Raw genomic sequence first — 22,549 nt, forward strand, 5'->3', positions numbered from 1 at the left:
CTTGAAATATTGAACAAATGGAATAAATCCCTTTATGCATTTAACCAATCGGAAGGACCCGTTTACGTTGTTGATCAATCAGATGAGCCCTTTTATGTTTGACGTTTGCCTCCTACGTCGACAAGGGTCATTTGGAGTATAATTTTTAAACTGTTGCAGTGAAATTATGTTTTTGGTTGTTTTGCTATTTGTTTATATACCGCAAATTATATCGCTATCGCAATATTAATCACCAATATCGCATATCGCAAGTTTTCCTCATATCGTGCAGCCCTACTGGACATAGAATTTTGCAGGCAGTCTCCACTCTGAGGCTGCCAGAGCGTACCTGGCGGCTGTTAAACACGTTAAATAAAAGCATAAATTACCTGCATCATTGAACAAACCGCAGGGTCGAAAGTTGGTGACAAAAGTAGCGGCTTATAGTCCGGAAAATATGGTATGTTCTTTGTGCGATTTATATCTGCATACATGTCGGTTTGAACTAAAACAACGACTTTTGTGGTATTAAAACAAAAGCCCTAACACCTGATGATCAATCATGCACACTGCATGAGAACACCAAATACACACATCATGCTTTTCCAGTTTTACACACTTCTTTCAGCAGCTGATCCTCTGTATCTGCTAAGCGTTTAAACACACCTAACCTTAATGTCTCCTTAGAAATTCTCTTTCAGAGCTATATGCACAGGACTTTTCACATTTAGATGGTCTTCATTGTGGTCAAACAGTCAAATGAGCTCCTTAGAAGGTGTAAAGGTGAATGATGTGTTGCACTGCAGTGCTCTGTTCACTCACTGGTCGGGGTAGGCTGATGTTGGCGCCGTACCAGTGGTACAGTGCCCGCCACACTGGCTCTGGCACCGTCTCAAAGTCTCTACCAGGCAGTAATTGCAGGCATCGTTTCAGCCTGCCCCCCTCCATGGTTAATGTAGGGGCCTGTGGGGCAAGCACAAAACATCGGCATTGACAGAGGCACACACGAGAAACTCTTCTGTCGCCTTCAATTACACATAATAGTCAGACACAGTATCACAAGCTAGGAGGGCTAATATTATTACAAAGAATGGCTGGGATAAGAATGAACAAAGCTGAAGCACCATCTGGTCCCGCGGAGCCTGAAAAGGAGATATAAATGTAGGATTCTCTCCTAAACGTCCTGCTGTATGAATTTCTATTATTGAGCATCAACCACCAAAAGAGCCAAAACTGTTTACCGGTAAACTACCTTAATGTTTAGCTAAAACATTTCTATTAGTTCCTCTTTAAAAATTCTATTGTCAGCTTTTAAAGTTTAAAATCTTGTTTTAACAAAAGGTCAATTCTAAATTTTTCTTCCTGAAAGTTAAGGATTTTTAAAATCAGATGATATAAATATAATAAAAGCGTGAAATGGGTTACATGAAAGAAGATTAGTAGAAAGACAAAGTGGTTTCTGCAGCAGGAATGGCCCATTTAAATTGAAATGTCTTTCAAAAATATTTTATTGACCTTGGAGGGGAAATGAAAAATAGATTTATTCCCAGCACATTGGTGTAGTTGGTCCTGTGGACGGGAAGCATCTTCTGTGGTCCTCAGTGTTTCAGCAGATCTGAAGAAGCCACTGTCTACCTCTGCTGTAGAAATAATGCTTAAGGTTTTCCACAAAAGTTTCCGTCTTACAAGGCCTCCTCCTTTAACCCTTGTGCTATCTTAGATGACCCCCCCACCTTACATTGACGTGTTCTCCCTACCATGAAAAAGGTGGATAAAGGTGGAAAGATTTCATGTAATCCATGGACACCAGTGAAGATCACAAATCATTGAAGAAAAAAGGTTCAGAGCACTGTCTAGTGGGTCTAGATGACCCAGCTCCCAATCTCCCAATGGTAAAGTGCCTAGGATAGCACAAGGGATAAAGGATCATCTCCAAAGGCTCCAGAGCAGAACCCAGAACAGAGACGGCCTTCTTCCTCAGCTTGTTCAGTTCCAAAAGGTCACTCATTCAGATGCTGCTGCCCGAACAGATGACTGCAGATGGGCTTAGACTCTCCACAACAACCCTAAAGAACATACACCTCACTGAAAACATCGTCTTCTATCATTATGTAGGGAGCTTTAAGACGCCTCTCAGTGAAATTACTGCTTGGTTTGAACAGGATAGTGTGCAGTGGAGGTTGTGCAGTGTTATTTTGCACCTTTCTGGATGAATCTGCGTTTTTCTGTTTGTTTAGAGCACGACTCTGGAGGACGCTGCCCAAATACAACTACCCTCTTCACCAGATGGAAAGAACATCTGAGAACTTTCTTTACATTCCTTATTTTAGACAAAACCAGCCAACTTAATTCTTTATGCTACATTGAACTATTTCTGTTTTGCATGTGAAGGACCTGAGACGTTGTCACCCCTACTTGTTTTAACGTTGCAAAAGAGCTGGTAGCCAATGAACATCAACAGAAGGATACACTGTTGTTCATAGCTGCCACGCCACCTTTACTGCTCATGCGGGGCACCAATCACACTCCCTCATCAGTGCTAGACTTGCCTTCATGGGCTCGGTGGTGACCAGCGGCTGGTTGTCGATGGCTCCAGGCCTTTGTGCTGCCAGCTGTGAGGGGATGTGGCCGTTGGCTCCAGAAAAACACTGATTGTTGTTGTCCGACATGTTCTGCTGACGAGCAAAGCAGCTCTCTGTTGCAGTGGGAGCTACCTGTGGGCTCAGAGCTGCGGGGACAAGGAGTACAGCGGTTAGCATCCTCTGAAAACAGGCTGCCAAAAGTCCTAAAATGGGTTTGTGGTGCAGCTTTCAATTCAAAGCCAGAGTTTAAACATGAACATAAAACAGCATTACTGAAACAATTGAAAGAGAATCATGTTTTTCGAATAATCACTTTGAAATTGTGTCCACGAGGTAGCTAGCTTTCTAAACTAAATACCATGTGCACACACAAACACAAAACACCTGAACAGTCAGAGCTGTCCAGAAGGCAGGTCTTTTTGTTTACACGTGTCTGAAGCAGTTAAATGCAACCTGGAAAATATTCTTTTTTTCTTTGCAAAAGTAATTTAAAGGGCCTATAATGTGCAAAAGCAACTTTTTAAACTTTTAAGCGAATTATCATGATAAATTCCCCCAAAAAACAATCCCAAAGCGGTATTGTGATTGTGATGACACAAAGTGAAGAACAGCCCCTTCCAGGAAGAGTCTGAGCAGCCAGCCCCGCCCCTAGGCTAACACACACACTCACTCTCTCCTTGGAGCTAGCGGTGTTTGGCAAAAACGCCTTCATTTAATATGCACAATGTGCACATTCATCTTGGCAAAAGTTTAGATGTTGTTTGTTATCGTGGGTGAAACGCAGACACGCTGCCGAGGCTGGCTGTGGATGGCGTCATGACATGGGCGGCACCCACGAGGAGGGAAAGGCGGAGCCTCAGAGATCGAGTCGACTTGCTTCCGGGTAGGAAAATGAACTACGAAAATAACTCCTATTTCATAAAAGAACTCGCTCTTTAGCGGGCAAAAGGTAATCTGTTATCTGTACATGGATATAGTTTACTCTGTAAGACTAAAGAAAAGCATGATATAGGCCATTTAAAACTATTTCCCAACAGTAGAGTAAAAATTACTCCTAATACATTAAAAATACATTTTTAACCACCTTTTCTAGAGAGTCATTCATTATCATTTTCACTATAGTACAGACAGAATCTACAAACCCTTTTTGTAGTGTATGCTAGTTCCAAGATGTCCACAGAGACACACAGAATATGTCTAGCTATAGCAATATAGTTAAAGGTTTCTCTATGCGCATTCCTCTGGAACTGAAACAATCCTTACATATACATTAATTTGAAGAAAGTCTTCAGGTTCCCCTAAAAACCTCAAATTTTCCCCTGTATTCAAAAAATGTTGTTGGCTTTTGACAAAATACAGTCAGAAAAACATCTAGCTGAGAACCAAACTGAAGATTCTGGCAAATTTGAGCTCGTCTTTAGCGGTGTAGCTTTCTCCAGAATCCGGTGTCAGACCGTGGAAGAAGTGATTAAAATAATAAAGCTCAGAGACGTGAGTCTGTCTGGCAACGCCGTAAATTTCTGCACTACTTCTCCCATGATGCATTGTGTTAAAGTGACAGCATCTCTACGCTTCATTGAGTCTTCCCTGCTAAACGTTTTGAAACCACACTTAACACATCAAACAGTTTTTCAATCTTCTTGATGAAATCAGAGGTCAACAGTTTAGTTCTCCTTCTAGGTTTGTGTTTATTAACAGCCAAACATCCCAGAGTTTGGTCCATGTCATCTTTCTACCTGAAACACTTTTCTAATAACGCCTGGATTATTTTATACGTTAAACTTAAGAAGTAATAGCAACAACATTTAAGAAACAGGATTAAGGTGAAGTGGCCAACAGACACAACTAAACTAAATTGAAACAATTTAATCATCTAAAAAGAAATAAAACATTTTTGTTAAAGTTTTTAAAGACTTTATCTTTGATTAAGACAAAAGAAAAACTAATAAAACTTCAACATCTGCACCAACATCTAAAAAAATATTTGAAAAATAAATCACTGTTTAGAAATAAGATATTTGTTTTTTGTGAGTTTACCTAAAATTGCATGTTAATAAACTGGCAGAAAAAACAACTACCAGGGTAAAATTACAAATAATTTAGTTGAAAATTATTACTGAAAACTGACTTAACTTTTATTACAACTTTTAGAAAAAACAGCTGCAACTTCCAGCTTTTTCTGCCACAATTACTACAAAAATGCATGTGAGATTGCACTATGGAATTTCTCCTTCTTATAATTTTTGGATGCTGGTGTGCCGCTGGACTTTGTCAAGGATAAAGTGTGCCATGGCTGAAAAAAGGTTGAAAAACACTGCTGTGGTGCATGGTTTGTATTCTTGGAATAAAAATGATGGACAACCCTTCAGTCCACACAGACTGATGTGTTCTATCTGCTGAAGGGATGGGATGACGTACCGGACTCTGTGGCCTCAGAAGCGCTGGAAACGGCATCTGGAGACCTCTCCTCACAGGGGCTGACAGGGTTAAAGGATCCCAGTCCTCCTGGTCTCTCAGGCTGCACAGTGGCTGTGGCCATAGGGCTTCTGAAAGAGCTCAGGATGGACGGCTGCTCCACCACAATGCCTTTCTGCTCCTGAAATGGAAGACACAAACAGCAGCTGCCTGTCACCATCTGAAGTCAGCACAAAGATCAATTTGTCTTTGCGACTTGTAAACCTCAGAGGAATCAAGGAAACCAAATATTTTCAATTAAATGAATTAAATGGCTTATTCAAGTCTGGACACATTTCTATCCCATGGAGGCGTGTTGACATTATCTTTGGTAAAGTAGGCAAAAATGTGAATAGGAAACTGTGGACATGGAGCCCAGAGCCAGGAACCTGCTGCTCCCAGGTGAACTTACATATTTGGCGTAGTCCTTCCATGTCTGCCACCAAAAGGTGGAGATGAGGAACCAGTTCTGGCCCTGCTGCAGTCCATGTCTGCTCTCCCTCTCTAACCAACCCCTGTGAAAAAACCAGAGCAGTTCCTTTTTAAAGAGGATGCACACGCTTCATTGTTTTATTTAAACTCAACCACAGGGACACAGTAACACCACCTGATATGGAGCAGCAAATATGACAAATCAAGACGCTTTACGGCTCAACATTTTACGGTAGTTCCAGAGAAAGCCAAGATTTATGTCTATGTTTTTTAAGGTTTGTACATTCCTTTAGAAGTCATTGACTGATTGTATCCTAAACCTCAATAAAATCTAACACAACTCAGCTAGAACTGTATTAGGGAGAAAATAAGTACCTGATGATTTGCCCCTCCTCCTCTGGGGTAGCAGGCCTGAGCCCCAAAACTATATGGCAGACCTGCAGCAGGCCAAAAACACAAGGTCAATGAAAGGGGGGGATAAGCGGGCAGCGCTGGAGACTGCTGCAGCTTTAGATGTCAGTACACAAACCTGGAAGAGCAGGTTCAAGAACTCATTGGCCAAGGCGCTCTTCACGCTCCAGATCTGGTAGTCCTCCAGGGTCAGGTGATCCAGCTGATGAGGGTTCCAACAACACAAAGATCAGCACAATGCACTGCCTCAACACTCATAACTCAAGTGGGAAAACGATTCATTTCTAAAGGGATTAGAAAACGATTTTGCAATATTGTACATTACATGACAAGATAAACTTTATTCCACAAGGGGGATATTTTTATGTCATAGTGGCAACATCTGTAAAAACAACAATAACAACAATAACCTCATCCAGACATCAGAATACTAACATGTTTTATATCATGAAGTTCAGGTCACATAGCTTAAATGTTCTGTATCACTGCGCCGGCTTCTTTAAAACAACCTTTTGCTTCATCATGTGGACAAAAACAAATAAGGCACACTGCTCTGTGCAAAATATGGCATTCAAGTGTCTCAGGAGGGACATGATAGCACTTCTTCTAAGCTTAGCAGGAGGTGGGAGGGCTCATCCAGGACGCATGACATTTTAACAAAGTCCTTCTGTCTGCACCTCCCAGTCAAAGACATGGCAGACCATTTGTGTTATATGTTAACTAATATTACAAGGCTAAAATGTATTTTAACTAATATTTGTAATAAAAATAGTGCTAAAAGGAGAACCAGCTTTGTAGCAGTAATGCTATCTTGCTTTATGCCAAATTGTATCAAACAGAGTGAAGAGACTGAAACTGTACAGGAACAGCAGAGCCTCTCTCAGGTGGCAGCAGCAGCCTGCCTGTGTGCAGACTACACCTGAGCTCAGATACACAAAAAAGGCACAGATAAAAGGTGGGTGTACAGTTGCCTCAATCATCAGTCCTAATTTCCACTCCCACTTTTAAGATAAGCTGGAAGCAGACTGAAGCCTAGTATGTACATAAAACAACCATCACATCACCAAGAAAGGAAAACACTAGAAGTAATAGCAAGTATAGGTCACATCTTAGCCAGTTCAAGACCAAAATATGCTTCTTTTTCTTTGGTTTGCTGTAACAGAGCTGGAAGAGCGGTCACTTCTCACCTCGGTGGTGTTGTGCATCTTGAGGATCTCCTCAACTATGTCTGACACGCTGCTGTTCAGCTCCTGAAAACATGGAACGAATCACCAAAAAGCAGACTTTGTAAAGGCTGATAGTGAAAATGTGATATGAGCAGTTTGTGATCTTTGGAGTTAAGAATCCTAAATTATAAAACAATGAATCAAGTTGTACAATGAGATACTTTTCATGACACATTCATTCAAAGTTTATCAACATAATGTTGGAATCAGATAATTAAAACAAGGTCTGGGGCTTTTTGGTCAAACTGTAAAAGCTGCTTTGTGTGTGTTTTATAGACCAGTCCACAGATCTGGACGTTAGAGGATCTTAACAGCTTATGTTTGGAATCTTTCTCTAACAAGTTGTTAAAAGTTATCAGGGTTTTTGAGAAGAGGGATCCAGACCGTTGGGCAGAGTAACATGTTCAGTTCAAGCGTGGAGCCTCTTTAATCATTCAATAGAATAACTAAACAATAAAAGACAAATAACAAAAATGCTGCAGGGCGGACTGAAAATGAGTTTGATTTAGAACACTTTGACTGTTTCCAACACCTGGCTCTTTTGAAGCTCAATGTATGTTATAAGCATTCCTAAAAAACAATACTGTTAAGTTATTTATACCATCTGTGCCCCCCAGCATACATTCAGAACGTTGGAAATTGATCTCAAATGTAACTTAGTCAGAAAGACTCGCCACCGATACCCTCCTGGACTGCCCGGCGTGTTTTGCTGACACTGTGACAGCCAAGGCTTGGGTTTTCTGAACTGACCATGGTGCAGTCAAGAGGTTTACTCACAGGGAGAGTGTCCGTGCGATTGTCCTTCCACACCTCCAGCAGGGCCACCACCATTTCATGCAGTTCATCTCGAGACAGAACCCCATCTCGGTCCACATCAAACACTTTAAAGCAGACTGGCAGGAAAAAAAGGAACTGTCAGTAGTATTTTAACTTTTAAAGCATGGATTTAAGGAAAATGCTGTTTTGAAGCACAAGTTAGATCATGTGAAGCTTCTAGGGTTTATTCATCTGCATCCGTTCATTTCATCTTACACTTCTGTCTTTCAGCGATGGGGCCCCGACAGCAGGCAGAGAGTCCACAGGAGATCTCTTTAAAGTCGATGTGATTGTCCCGATTCTCATCAAAGGCATGAAACAAGCCTGCAAAAAAAGATAATGCACACGTAGGGTAAGCACAGAACAACTAGGATAAAAGCAAGAGAAGATTGCAGATCCAGAAACGTGACTAAAGCCGGTGTTACCTTCGCTCAGTGAGGCGTGGATTGGAGGAGAGACCAGCGGGACAAAGGTTTCCAAGTCAAAGCGGCCGGTTCTTGACTGAGCTTTCAGCAGCCAGTAACGCTTCTCCAAATCTATAATGTCAGACTCCTCCACTGAAGGAGCACAAGAGAGGAGGAGTCAGAGACCCTGACATGCTGTTTTATCTTTCAAACCCCTCCTCAGTTTCACCTTTGACTATTAAAGAAGACAATGTTTTGCTGATGGCATCAAACAAAAACCTGGTAAGAAATGTCAACATTTGGACAAATTCTAATGGGTTTCAATGAACTGAGACGGTTTTATTCAACATGCTAACATGTAAGTGAGAACTGTGGTAAGAACATTGAAGAGACACAGCGGAGTGGACAGAAAACCATTCAATAACTGAAATAACAGCTGGCAAAAAAGAAAGGATTGGGCATTTGTTACTGTAATTCTGATGTGTGGAATTCCTGCAGCGACTTCTTAGCACATCCTTTCATGAAGCATTGTCTTGTTCATCATGTAAACCTCTCAGACAGTGACAGACTGATGTTTAGAAAACGCTGCATGGGGTTCACATTGGGATCCGACCAGGATTCAGCAGACGTTTATGTTGACTGGAAGTCATTTTAGGGAAGAACAAATCTTCTTCCCTTCTACAAACATGGCACCTTCCTCATTCAACCAACAGAAAACAGCCATTTCCATCTGCAGTGATGTCGCTGTACGACTGGGTTTCCAAACCAGTGGGTTGGCAGGGACAAAGAGCTACGCATTCTTAGCTCAAGGAGAAGTGTGTGGTGAAAAACGGGGTCAACATGATGGGGTTAGAGCGGTAAACTTTACAAAACAGCCATTGCAGGGCTTGACTTTTGTCTCGACTTGTGATGAAGTGATAGAGATCAGACAAATATAGCAACCTACACCATGCTCTGCCAGGTCAACGAGCCAGTCTCCCCTTTCAAAAAGGTAATCCACAGCTTAAGGTAATTGGATTCTGGAGTTAGTCAGCTTGCCACTGGTATGGATCCAATACACATGACAAGCGTCAAAACACAGACATGCAATCAAATGATCATCGGTTCCTGGCAGCTGCTGGACCGTGGCTTCCCACACAGACCCATCACAACAACCTCCTGAAAGTTTAATCTGACAAATGTGTGTAAAAAACAGTGGCTACTGGTAAATTTGAGCCTGAGTGAGGCTGCCACTTCCTTTATTACAGGCTCCAATGTTAGAGGGGTCAGGCTGACCAACTGCATAGAACTTTGTTACTGGGATTTCCTTCAAGATCTAGAGTTCACATTTAGATCCTGCTGAAGCACTTTGACAATATAAGGTGATTACAAAATAAAGGAACTACGATTATTGAGCTTTTTAGTCTCGTCAACCCACTAATAGAGCCTTTTCCCTAAAAGCCACTTTATCATTCAAACATGTAGCTGCTGCGCTTCGCTAGTCTTTGCTGACATGTCAATCATTTCATGAGGGTCCTGGAACTCCAAATCTGTTCATGTCCAACATCTGGAATTGCAACAGAAAAACCTAAATGTTTGCACAGGAATGTCCAACAGGTGGGAGAGCATGACTGTCTGTAGAAACAACTAGAAAGACTATACCGGTAGTTAGTTTAGCTCTTCTTTCGTCTTTTAAAATATATTTGATTCATGTTTGACTGCTGCACTTTGAGCCTTCAACACATGTTTCAATGTTGTAATGACACCTCAGGACAGGTCTCAAAACCACGAAAACATCAAAGCCAAGTCTAAAGACGATACCTGCTAAATAGATCGTTTAAAGGACAAAAACAAATCTGTAAAAGCTTGCACTCGAAACTTGACAGGTTCCTTTATAGCCACTCATCACATAAATTAAAGGTTAAAAACTGTATCCCTGTGGTTGTAGTTTGTTTGATTTTAAGGCCCAAGTCAACATTGGTGGCAAAACCAATCCAGACAAGTCTGATACCTACCTAGAGGTGCGACTCTCTCTGAGTGGCAGCATAGATACCATACCATTATCCAGGGAACATCCTTAGAGAGGTGCTGCCACAACCTTCATGTAGCATGTTACTCTCCCCACAACAACCACCCCTGAAAACAATGTCATCCTGCACAGAAGGCCGTCATCTCCAGGTTTGCTCCTGCGTCCACGCATGTCCAAATTAGCATTCAGTTCGCCGTGTTAAGCTACGAGTCCAGCTTCAGTCGGGAACCAGGACTGTCAGTCAGTCACTGTCTCCCACCAACACACACTCACATGCAAACACACAAAGTTAAGAGGATAAGCAGGGAGGAGGCAGATTAAGAGCAGCATCCAGGTTCACTAGAGAAGGCATGCTTTTTCAAGCCTTCTGCCGTCAATTGGAAAATGAAAGCTTACCTATATTTAATTTGACTGCAACTATTATATGTATGGTATATTTATATATATATGGTAAAATGCAATAAATGCTGAGGATTTTGTGCCTGTAAATGGTGCTAAACATCCTAGCAAACAAACAAAAAGCAAGTCGACTGCCAGGATTTGGATTATCTTTAACGCAGCTAGAAAAGAAAGTGAAGCGAAAGCCTGACTCAACTTTAGACACTGGACAAGGACAGAAGACACCAACAGTGAACAGAAATGCTCTTAGTTGCAGTAACAACATTAATGAGGGAAAAGATAGAATATGAAAAATTCAAATAGAAGATAGAAATTTACAGGGAAGCAAATGAACACGTTTAGGAAATGAGTGAACCACTGTTGCAGGAACACAGTCATCCAAGCTTACACGGATTTTCTTCAGAAAAACCATGTTCCACTAAAAAAATACAAAGGTAAGCATTCCACTTTAGAATGGAGAATCTCTTTGAACCAATTTATCTGCCACTCAAGTCTTACAATGATTGTAGAAGATTAAAAGCATGCATCATATTGTCTTTCAGTTTGGACAGGCCACTGATTGGCTAAAACCCTGAATGTTGGAACACGTAAAGGACAAAAAAGGGGAAAAGTCTGTCCATTATCTTAAACACATAGCATCTTCCAAAGCATAAACATCTGCTTCCATGTGGTTTGGAGCATTTCTTTGCCATGCTAGTGCAGTGTTTGGCTTCAGACTCACATTCATGGCTTTTTCATGGTCTTGCCGTAGCAGTTTTCTGAATCTTCAGTCTGTTACAGTGTTTCCCATCTCATAAATGGATGATTCTGTAGCTATGAGCTCTTCACATGATACCAATAACTGTTGTGACGTCTCTTTTTGCAATTGGGCCTCCTATGTTTGGTCAGGTGTTTACATCTTTCACCCACAACCCTGCAGGAGCCAAATTCTCATTGGGGCGTGCAGAGACTTACCAAACCTCATATGTCCCTGCCGTACCTGTGATTGTTGGGGAGCCTGTCACTCACCATTACACCTGACTGATTCATTCTCATTCCACTGTTTCTGTGCTTTTATAGACTGACGCCTTCTCCTAAAGCAAGTCTGCTCATTGTTTTGAAAGTTACAGAGACCCCATCACTGAAGTGGTAACAACCAGGGGCCCTATAGTATCATGGGACAAACACATGCTCATCTGGTGTGGTGTAGATTCCTGAATCGAGCACCCTTTAGCGGGATTTGGATGTGACAAAAGTGACTAAGAGGCTTCATGCAAACCTGCAGTCACCTCAAAGGCTAAAGCATCACAACTCAACAAGGATAAAAAAGATCATCAGGACCACACTGTCCTCCTCAGACATCCTCACCGATCTGTACAGCAGGAACTGCAATCTCCAAACCAGCAAGTGGCCACTCTGCTCTGGTTTTCACTTTACTTTAATGCAATGCTTCGCTTCCGCACGGATTCTGACTTTGAACCAGCTGCACTGAGGACTGCCACAACTTGATTCATGTTGCATCAACAATGCATGGACGTGTCTGCGTCGCTAAACGGCTAACTTCTAAAGAGCAACCTCATAACTCCAACTGAGTCCTCATGGCCAAACATGAACAGCCCCAAAAGCATGAGCACATTTTTCCAAAATCCAATGTATCCATCTATGAAAGAAGCACTGAAATATCTTTGCAGTGCTTCAAATGAGCAAAAACATTGAATGAGTTTGTGTTAAAGCCAGTCAAGTGGCCCGATCCTTTAGTCCATGAGTGCACAAGAGCGCAATAGAAGGAAAAGGAAAGAATTAACATCATCAGGCTTTGAAGGAAGAAAGAACCAGTTGTAACAAGGTGATTAACATGACGGGATCCCATGTCTGCGTAAATGCATGCACATTCAACAACCCAGCCAGCACTTACAGTGTGTGACACCAGCCAGCGTCTGGTAGAAGGTGGGTGTGTCGCTGTCATCTGTCAGCGTGACACAAACTCCTCCAGAAAGAAGCCATCGGGACAGAGTGAAGGCCTCCTTGTTCTGCAGCAGCCAGCTCCTGAAGCGCTCATAGTTCACCTTGTCACCCTGCTGACACAGACGGACACGTCAGTCTGTGGCCATCAAGGAGGAAAGTCACCCGCTGTAGTCACTGAGGGGAGAAAAGGCACTGCAGATGTTTGCTGAACTCACACCGCAGGTTTGAGTTCAGCAAACCACACTGAGACTGTGGCTAGTTGACCAGAGGACAAAGTAACAGCTTACGTTACTCTGGACAAAGCAGAACAAATGTGTCGCCATTTGAAAATAGCTTTTCCTGCTGTTCTAGATCTGCATATACTGATAAATGTAAGCACTTCCTAGATAACTCCATCAGATTGACTGACAACAGTGAAGAGAAGACGTGACTGAAGAAGACCCAAATACAAAGTTCAGTTCACATGTTTAGCATTTTTAGGGAACATTTATATTCATACTTTTCAAAATTATTTCTCAGAAAACCAGAACTGAAGAAACCTAAAACTGCCTCTTAACTACAAAACAATTTATCTGTAGTCTATTGGAAAATAAAGTCATTTTAAAAATTACTGCTATGAAGAAAATGTAACAAAGACACATATTCAGATACTTATACATCGAAACTGCTTATACATATTCAGATCAATCATTTTTACCCCCCTATGCTGTAGGGGAGGGGTGGGCAAACTACGGCCCGCGGGCTGGATCCGGCCCGCCTCCATGTTTGGTCCGGCCCACTGAACAATATCAGAGACCCGTGTTTTTTATTTTTAATCTGGCCACACGATCAAGACGTGACATTTTATTCCCCCCTTCTGCAGTCTGTGTCCCAATCTGAAACCCTCCAAAAACTCCGTCAAACAGAACAGAAGACGGTCTTCCTTTTCTACGTCGCAGTTCATCTTTTCCGGTTTAGCACATTCTTTTAGAGCGATTGCATTTTTTAAACAGCGCACCCTGTTCTGTATCCTGATTGGTTGGAGACCTTGTCAATCAATCTCCTCTGTGTGTCTCCTGTACAGAAACGCGAAGCTCTTCAGATCTACAGAAATCTGTGATCGATCAGATCTTCATTCTAAGATCCTGGATCTAATTTCTATGAAGGTTTGAGAATTTAAACAAAAGAGAAAAGTGTGAAAACGTTCATGTCTGTCTGAGAAAAGTGTAAAAAGTGGGCAGTGAGGAGTTTAACTGCCATAAATGTCTGTAATCAGACTCCGTGGATTACACTCCTGCAATAAATGAGGAACTCTGTACTGGTGAAAAGGTAACGCAGATATCTGCTTAGCTGCAGCAGAAAACAGAGATTTGCTTTTTTTTCATTATTCCTGATGAGAAACAGACGTGCAGAACACAGCTGCTCAGTTATAGTGCAAACTGTGAGACGTGAGGTGCTGCAGCTTCAAAGTCTCAGGGGGAAAATGACTGGAGAGGATCCACTATTTATTGGTTTATCTTTTTAATGTATTAGTATATTTTCCCCTGACTATTTGTCTTTGAAAATCACAGTTATTTGGTCATTTTTTTATTTCATAAAAGTGTTATTTATTTTATTAAAATGATCATCAAACTTTATTAGAGGGATTTACAAAAAAAGAAAGATAAAAGAAGTTTAAAGAGAAAGAGTTCTTGTGGCCTCACTAGAAAACGTTTGGGGACCTCCTCTAGCATCCATGTGGTGTTGGAGGATTTGTTGTTTTTCATTCTTCCATCATTCAAACACTACATGAATGCAGCATTTCTCTAAGCTTTAAATGATTTTTAACAAGCCATTAGTGCAATTGGCTCTAAATTGAGAACAAAAGTTTTAACCTAAAAACTCTAAAATGCTCTCTTTTAAAATATAATTTCAATCCAAATGTTTTAATCCAGATTCTGTTATTTCTTTCTCACTCCATGCATCTGCTCCTGGTCCGGCCCTTCTATCCAATTTTAGAACCCTATGTGGCCCACAAGTCAAAATAATTGCCTCGCTATATCGCTGCTTTGCAGATTTTTTTAGAGCAATTTTGTTCATTTATTTATTTTTACAGCGCACTGCAGCCTTTAAACATCTATAATCCTACTTTGTGGATTTCACCTATGGGGGGTTGATTTTCAAACGTAACCACAGCGATAAACGAGTGAACCCTGTTTATGAAATATCTAAGAATCTGTTTCTTTATCTTAGAATCCCTAATATAGTCTTGATTTTAAAGGAAAAAAGTTGTGTCTGTTTTTTGAGGTAGTATGAAGAGGCCATAGAAAGTGTATGTCATCTCTGACTGATTGATTGGATTTCAATCTGAATGGATTGTAATCCTTCCAGCTTTAATCTGAGCTAATCTGGAAGATGGGTATATTCTCATAAATATCACTAAACCCACAAACACATCACATATATTATCTATTGTCCAAGTTTCTAAGGACAACAATGAAAATGACTTCTAAAGAAGCAGCCATGACTAGCAGAGATGCAGTTGGTGTTTGTGTGTATGGCGGCATCACCAGCAGAGTCGGCATTAAGGCAGACGCCTTTGTAAGATCAGCTGTTGGGGTGCAGATGCCTTCCCTTCATTGACTGACCTCAGTGAAGCACTTGCTGAGGGTAGCTGGCACCTCTCCGTCCAGGACCTGCAGAACGGCCTCGATGTCTTCTCTGGCAGCATATCCACCCAGATCATTGGCAAACAGGCTGAAGAGGTCTGAGCACATCCGCAGTTTCTTATTATTCATTTAATAATAACAAACTCTTACAATAAATAAAGAACTCCTTCAATTACATTTGGCATAGACAGAGAAGCAGGATATTGGGAAACAGCTACAATGCCTTCCTTTGTTTCCTTTCTACCGTGAACCGTCTCCATGTCTTCCTCATGCAGCAGACGCCTGCAGCTCTACATACCGACTTACTGCATTTACATTGTTGAAGAACTCTGTGAGCATGGACTGAAGCCCAGTTCCAATTCATGAATTTACATTTTTTGCTGAGCAGCTTGACTCCAGACATGTAATCATTTGAACTTTTTTAAACATGTATTACCTGAATTAGATGTGTAAGTAATGACCAGATAAATTGCTGGGAAATTAAAAAGATATGTCATTTTTTTGTTATTATTTTAACAAAAATGTTATAATAAGTGATTGTGTGCGTCTATAGCATGTTTACTACTTTGATGTTGTTTTTCTTTGCTTCTGGGCCTCAAAGCCTACTTTTCTGAGGATGACTCCTTAATCACGGACAACAGTTTTGTTTTTCCAGGCAGATGCGTGTTCCAGTCTCTGCTTTGTGTGCATTTTCATTAACTACAGTCTATATAAATCAGCCGAGCATTTTAAGAAAAAAGTGCACGTGTGTGTTGAACAGTGAAGGCCCCTGCTGTGTTGGAGCGTTCACACACAGTTCTAAGTTCTGACACCTGCAGGAGGAAATCCCCTTCTTGTCTCGTCACCGCGGGAGCTCCAGCTGATTTAAATGCAACTTCTTTAAGGAGGTAAATCCCTTCTTTCTTTTGGCTCTTGTCTTATTAAAGGAGCCCCTTTTTTCCACATAAACTAATGGTTTCAGGAACATATAAGAGGTTCAAGAAATAAATCTCTGATCTCTGTTGACACACATGAAGTAACATCCACAGTCAGAGGTTCTGCACACATTACGCCTCATTTCTAAATAAAAGTATTGGGGCTGTACTGAAAAAGGCGGTAAATGTTTTCACCATGAGGTCACATGCTGGTTAATACCTTATATTTGGCCTATGTGGCTTTAACTAAAGTCATTAGAACATTTTCATCTCTACATGCTACATTTTTTTTTTTTTTTTTTAGAAAAACATTTTTTCATTGAACTCCTGCCGGAAAGCCTGTTGCAGAGCTGTTCTCCACTGTTCTGACACAAGCACTAACAGAAAACGACCACACCTGAGTGCAGGCCATTTCTTTCAGCCTCTGCATTACAGACCATCTGACCATACAGGAAGAAAAAAAAAAGAAAGGAAACAAAGTTAACACAGATTTAGCTCCACTAAACTTACACTTGGCCTTCTCTTCATCGCGTCCTCTTGTCAGAAGAACCAGACCCACAGTCAGATTGTTGAAGTGCAGCCCTTTGGACGAGCCTCCGAACGATGTGTAGATCACCTGACGCACACAGAGAGCACGTTTATGAGCAGATGCTCGTCCAGAAAAAAGGCACACGTGCATGTATCTGTGTGCACACGCACACAACACCTGCAGTACAGTTATATAGGTTTCAGTACCTAGACAACTTATTTTCTGTTATCTTTAGATATGATGATTTTAAGACAGGTAAAATGTATGATTGACACATACAAAGCAGCATAAAGCATAAACTTGGATAAAAGCTTAAACTGAAGTGATGAGGGCCATAACAGATCTGATAAGATGGAAAGTGTAACGGTGGCCTCACCAGCACACCTGTGCTTCAGAGAAATGTCATCTTCATATAAAGAAGTCATAAAGCCACAAAAGGCTTTGAGAGCTCATTTCCAAAACAACATGTGTTCATCTGCAACAACAGCTGAGTCCTGCTGTTGGTGTTCATGTCTTCTACAATAGTTTCCTTCATTCATGTCGGCTCTGCCATGGAAAACTATGGCACAGTAGGACACGTGTGGACAGAAAAGGGAACAATGTACATTTATATGTAATTTGAGGCAACATTTGCCTCTAGTTGCCTCCCCTAATAAGGACATATTACCAAACAATCCAATGCTAACTACAGTCCTGATCACACCGTTTGTCTGAGTGGATAGATGGTGGTTCTGATCGGGCTGTTGGGTCAAACCGCTGATGTCGGGTTCGGATTTAAACCTCTGAGGAGGCCGATGTCCGCATCCCTACTGATCAATTGAAGAATGTGGACAAAAGTTGGAGGTAGATATTTGAAGAAAAAGTGCAAAACAACAGCCTGTGGCAGGATTTTACAAACATTCCCTGTGGAATCTGATTAACTATCTAAAGCGTCAGGAAAGACACATTTGTGCTACTGATGTTCGCATAATTGAACACGATCATCAACTCTGAGATCTCATAGCTCTGTGCACTTTTGAGAAAACAAAACAAGAGTCAAATAAAGAAAAAACTAAACCATAAAAAAGACCATAGATCAGAATTTAGTGAAGACTGCTGTGTAAAACTAGAAAGCAGTAAGAACCCACATGCAGCCTTCAGTCCATAATGACACTCATATCTCTTCAAGATCAAATTGTGTAAAAATTGAAGTCGATCCCACAAACCCTTGATGAAATAAGAGCTTTGTTTCTGCCCCTGAGTCCAGTCTTTAAGTGAAGCCTTTTTCCAATCAGTCTATTTCCATTTCCTAATTCCACTCTTGATCACGATCATGTTTGATTGTGTGGTGTGAATGTGAGTGTGTATGGGTGTGTGATTGTGACCCTGTGACAGACTGGCGACCTGTCCAGGGTGTCCCCTGCCTTCACCTGGAAGTAGCTAGGATAGGCTCCAGCAGCCCCGTGACCCCGAAAGGGACAATACAGAATAGAAGATGAATGAATGTTTGATTGTTTTTCCTTTTGACTTGTGATTAGGATCCAGATCAGCTTGGCCCAGGAGGGTCAGCGTTCACCATGGTCACATGTTTCTGTGAGCCTCAGGTCTCTTTTGTTAGACTGATACAAACCCCAAATCTAAACCAGAGCCCTTTAGGATGTGGCGGCTCCAGGAATGACAAACTCCGTCACTGCATCATTCAACGCTTCATTCAACGCTTCATAATTTATAGCAGCTGAAAAATCACAACCACCTTTATAATTTGAATCATGCATGTCAGTGTAATTAAAACCATATGGAGTTTTTTGGACAAGCCAGTGGTAGATTGGTTTCTTTTAAAGGTTAAATGATTGGTTTTTCATGTAAATGAGAAGTTCTGGGCATATCTACAGAGGAGTCCTGATTCATTCAAGTGATTTTTAAATTGACCATTTTGTTCTAGTCTGATAAACCTGAGCATTATTATAAGAAGAGCTATTTCCAGAACTCAGTGGAATTAACCAAAAGGTTTGCATGCGTTTGACTGAGTTACTTCTTCCACGATCAGGGGTGTCATGCCATTTTCAATTAGAAAGAAGAGTCAGCACTTACAGGTAAGGTTTGAATCTGAAGTGTGTACAGCTGGCAGAACATTCTTTTAATGGAAAACGCTTTTGCAAACCTGCACTCAACACTCACAGCTCTCTCCTTGAGTGTCACTGTGGGGTTGAAGCTCTTCTGGCATAAAACTGTTTTTCCTGCATTTCAGAATACAGTACGTCAGTAGCTGGATGTTTGCTTCACATCTGCACCTCACATTATCCCACTCGGTCAGATGGCAGAGTGAAAAGGATGATATGAACCGGGACATTTGTGCTTTTTTACCAGATTGCTCGGCTTTCATTTGGCTCGATTCAAGTCCAGTCAGTCCCTGCAGCGCTGGTAAAGCTACTCATGAGTCCTTATGAAAGACTGGACTGGCTGTAAATCTGCTCAGCACTTCTGCTCAGAGCTGATAACCGCTGTCTGAAAACAGCTCAAACCGTCTCAAATACCAATGGTCGGTCTGAACAGCCTCCAGCAGAAAACCAACTCTCATCCCATTTGTCAAGTTTCTGCACAACAAACCATCAGAAAGCTGATAATGACGTGAGCCAAGTGGATTCAAATGTGTTTGATGATATACGATTTAGAGGCATGAGAATATCTTTTCACACACACACACAAACAAAGAAACTCAACAGAGTGAGACATGCAGAAAGCAAGAATGAATTTCAGCATTACTTCTCACCTCCTCCCTCTGGTGACTTTAGAACCCACCTGTCAAACTTACATTTGACCAACTTAGGTTATCCTTCCTAAAAAGGACCTCTATTCTGTGGAAAGCCACATTTTATCCTGATATTGTCCATGTCAGAACTTTCAAATAAGTGGGGATTTTTTATGGTCAACACCTAATAATGAGATGATGTAAACAGTAAACAGTCCTCTGAGGTTCTAGACTAGAATGGATTAATGGGCTGAGTATGGCGTTTCCCTCAGGGGTGCAGATTCATGCCTGGAGGTGTTGCTGTCTTTCAGTGAGGAAGAGTTTTAAGAGGCTGCAGGTGGCTCAGCCAGCAAAGAGCCCAGCAAGTGAATCTTTGTCTGTGGGTCGTATTTACGTTTCACTTTCCAAACCACAGTCAGGACTCTTATCTACTGGTTCCTGATAATCTAATGTTTAAATACGTCAAAATGAAAAAGACATAAGAATGTTATTACAGCAAACTACTATCAGAAAGTGAAGACAGAAACAAGGAATCATGTGTCAATGTTGCATTCACATCAGCAGTATACTGTATAAAGGAGCTGTGGTTTTCTGAGGCTTCTACTGCTCAACAGTAACAGACTCTATCTGATGTAAATACCCACATCCGTAGTCATTTCCACTGCGATAATCGAAAAAATAATAATAATCCCCAAGACAACTGTTGGGGTTGTCAATGACTAAACAACTTTGATCACATACACAAAAAAGGCACAACACTGCAAACCAAGATTACAGGGAAACTCCAGCAGTGTGAAGGGAAGTTTGGTTTGAACAGAAAGTAAAAGCTGTAGGTAGGTAGGTTTCACCATGCCAGAGCTTCGTTTTAGCGACAAGAGAGTAAAATACTGCAGCTCCCCTGCAGCCACTCATTCTCTGGATTGACATGTCACCTGTGATGATGCATTGCTCTGATTGGACAAAGCCTCACAGGAAAGAGGGCTAAAAAGACACCAAGCACAGTTGAACACTTGTTTTTACCCAACCACTCTGTTGGAATCTACTTGGATGAATGAGAATCTACACAGACATTACCTGTGAGGCTGTGATCCACCACAGTATCTTCACTGCCCTTTCAAGGATATTTATAACCAACAAATCCTGTTCTAGACATTCAAGATAAACAACCATCTTTTAATTGTACCAAAAATTGGGCTCCATTACCTATAGACTGACAGGTTGGTATGTCACATACCCTTGGTTTTATCTACCAGATTGTACGATCAGGTGAGGATCACAAGCTTTGTTTTTGGGCCGAATAGATCAAGCAACAGGAGGGAAATACTTTCTCTTCCCTAAATAATAATGTGAAGGTGGAAGCTCTTTCACGCTCCCTTCCCCTCTGTGGGCTTTTACAACCATCAGCAGAAGTACCTGACCAGTTTAGGACTCAGCTTTACAGCTTGATGCGTCAGAAACAAGGAGGAAGTTTCCAGCTGTACATAAAATCTAGTTCTAGGTAAACACTGCCAGAGGTTTCTGAACTTTATGCATCTCCACATCTAAGTGTCTTTACATTTCAAGTTTATGTAAAATGAAGTTAGAAGATGAACTGTCTTTCTGAAAAATAAATCAATAGTTTTGAGCAGATTAAAGTGAGCATCTTGTCCAGTAGTCATTGACTAATTATCAGAGAACAACAGTCCATGCAGGGATGCATGTCAGAGCCATGAGAAACGGTAACTGACACACATTTCTATTCCATCATTTTTATTGAGGGAAAGAAAAGTGTGCCAAGAAAATATCCCCAACACCATCTGCCTCAAGGTTGGATGTGTTGTGCGTTCAGAGATGCTCCTCTGCAGACACTGGTTTTAACCAGTGGTTCTTTGAGTTCCTGTTGCCTTTCTATCAGCTGGAACCAGTCGGAACATTCTCCTCTGACCTCTGCATATTTTCTCTTTTTTGGACCATTCTCTATAAACCCTAGAGATGGTTGTGGGTGAAAACCCTAGTAGATCAGCAGTAATACTCAGACCAGCCCGTCTGTCACCAACAACCATGCCACGTTCAAAGTCACTTTAATCACCTTTTTTCTCCACTCTGATGCTCAGTTTGAACTGCAGTAGATCATATTTACCATGTCTACATGGTTAAAGGCATTGAGTTTCTGCCATGTGATTAGATGACTAGAAATTTGCATTAACGAGCAGTTGGACAGATGTATTGTTAGCTTTAAAGGGACTAAATCATACAAAATCAACTTTTTGAGCTTTTAAGTGTATTAAAATGTTAATATCGCAATTAAAACAACCCCAAAGTAGTATTTTCATCCATTCACGCATTTCAGAGTATTCCTACAAAAATCTGTGCTCTGAGCACAAATCCATCAGAATCCATAAAAACAAGGAGGTTCTGACGAGCTGACGTGAGACCAGCCCCTTTTAAAAAAAGAATCTGTGCTGCTAGCACTCCCCCCAGGCAAACACACACCCATTTTCTCCACGGAGATAGCTGTGTTTAACAAAAACATTTTCCTTTTCTATGCATAATATACACATCCATCTTTAAAAAAAGTTTGAATGTTGTTTGTTTTTCGAGGGGAAACGCAGACACGCTATCAAGGTCGACTCTAGGTTGACGCCATGAAATGGGCGGCACCCACAAGGAGCGAAAGGCGGTGCCTCAGAGATTAAGTCATCTTACTTCTGGGTAGGAAAATTAACTGTGAAAATAACTCATATTTTATTTTAAAAATATTATTTTGTGAACCAAAGGTGATATATTGCTATTTACAGTACAGACAAAAAGTTTGGACACACCTTCCCATTCATTTGAATGAGGAGGTGTGTCCAAACTTTTGGTCTGTACTGTACAAGGATATTGTTTACTATACAAGGCTTAAGAATAGCATGACATATATAGATATTTACGGAGCATGCTTTCTTTGTAAAAGATACATCACAATATTATAAAGCATTGTAAGTATTAAGGATTAAAAACGGTGGAGTAAGTTAGGAGGGAAAGACTGACTGTAGCTCCAGCTGCAAGAAGCTCAGCTGAAATGAAACAGGAAAGAAGCTGATGAAGATCCAGACTTTAGTCTGTGTTTCCATT

At 41.2% G+C, this 22,549-nt stretch overlaps 1 protein-coding gene across 9 annotated transcripts in view; it reads right to left on the reverse strand.

The window, feature by feature from the left end:
- The window catches only part of usp32 (ubiquitin specific peptidase 32), a 66,202-nt gene that overhangs the window by 20,951 nt on the left and 22,702 nt on the right, over positions 1-22,549 (reverse strand). For 4 of the 9 annotated variants that reach the window (XM_078929980.1, XM_078929982.1, XM_011482990.4 and 1 more), the window contains 13 exons: positions 16,707-16,812; positions 15,262-15,380; positions 12,606-12,768; positions 8,326-8,457; positions 8,117-8,224; positions 7,862-7,977; positions 7,046-7,108; positions 5,977-6,060; positions 5,823-5,884; positions 5,428-5,530; positions 4,980-5,157; positions 2,529-2,707; positions 802-942 (listed from right to left, as the gene is read on the reverse strand). In XM_078929980.1, coding sequence (XP_078786106.1) covers positions 802-942; positions 2,529-2,707; positions 4,980-5,157; positions 5,428-5,530; positions 5,823-5,884; positions 5,977-6,060; positions 7,046-7,108; positions 7,862-7,977; positions 8,117-8,224; positions 8,326-8,457; positions 12,606-12,768; positions 15,262-15,380; positions 16,707-16,812 — 1,554 coding nt within the window. Of the gene's footprint in view, positions 1-801; positions 943-2,528; positions 2,708-4,979; positions 5,158-5,427; positions 5,531-5,822; positions 5,885-5,976; positions 6,061-7,045; positions 7,109-7,861; positions 7,978-8,116; positions 8,225-8,325; positions 8,458-10,298; positions 10,557-12,605; positions 12,769-15,261; positions 15,381-16,706; positions 16,813-22,549 lie in introns of those variants that run through there. The other 5 variants (XM_078929983.1, XM_078929981.1, XM_011482993.4 and 2 more) reach the window with 2 other exon arrangements.

Source organism: Oryzias latipes, chromosome 13 (assembly GCF_053564925.1).
Source record: "Oryzias latipes strain Hd-rR chromosome 13, Olatipes_Hd-rR_3.1".
Taxonomy (NCBI): Eukaryota; Metazoa; Chordata; class Actinopteri; order Beloniformes; family Adrianichthyidae; genus Oryzias; species Oryzias latipes.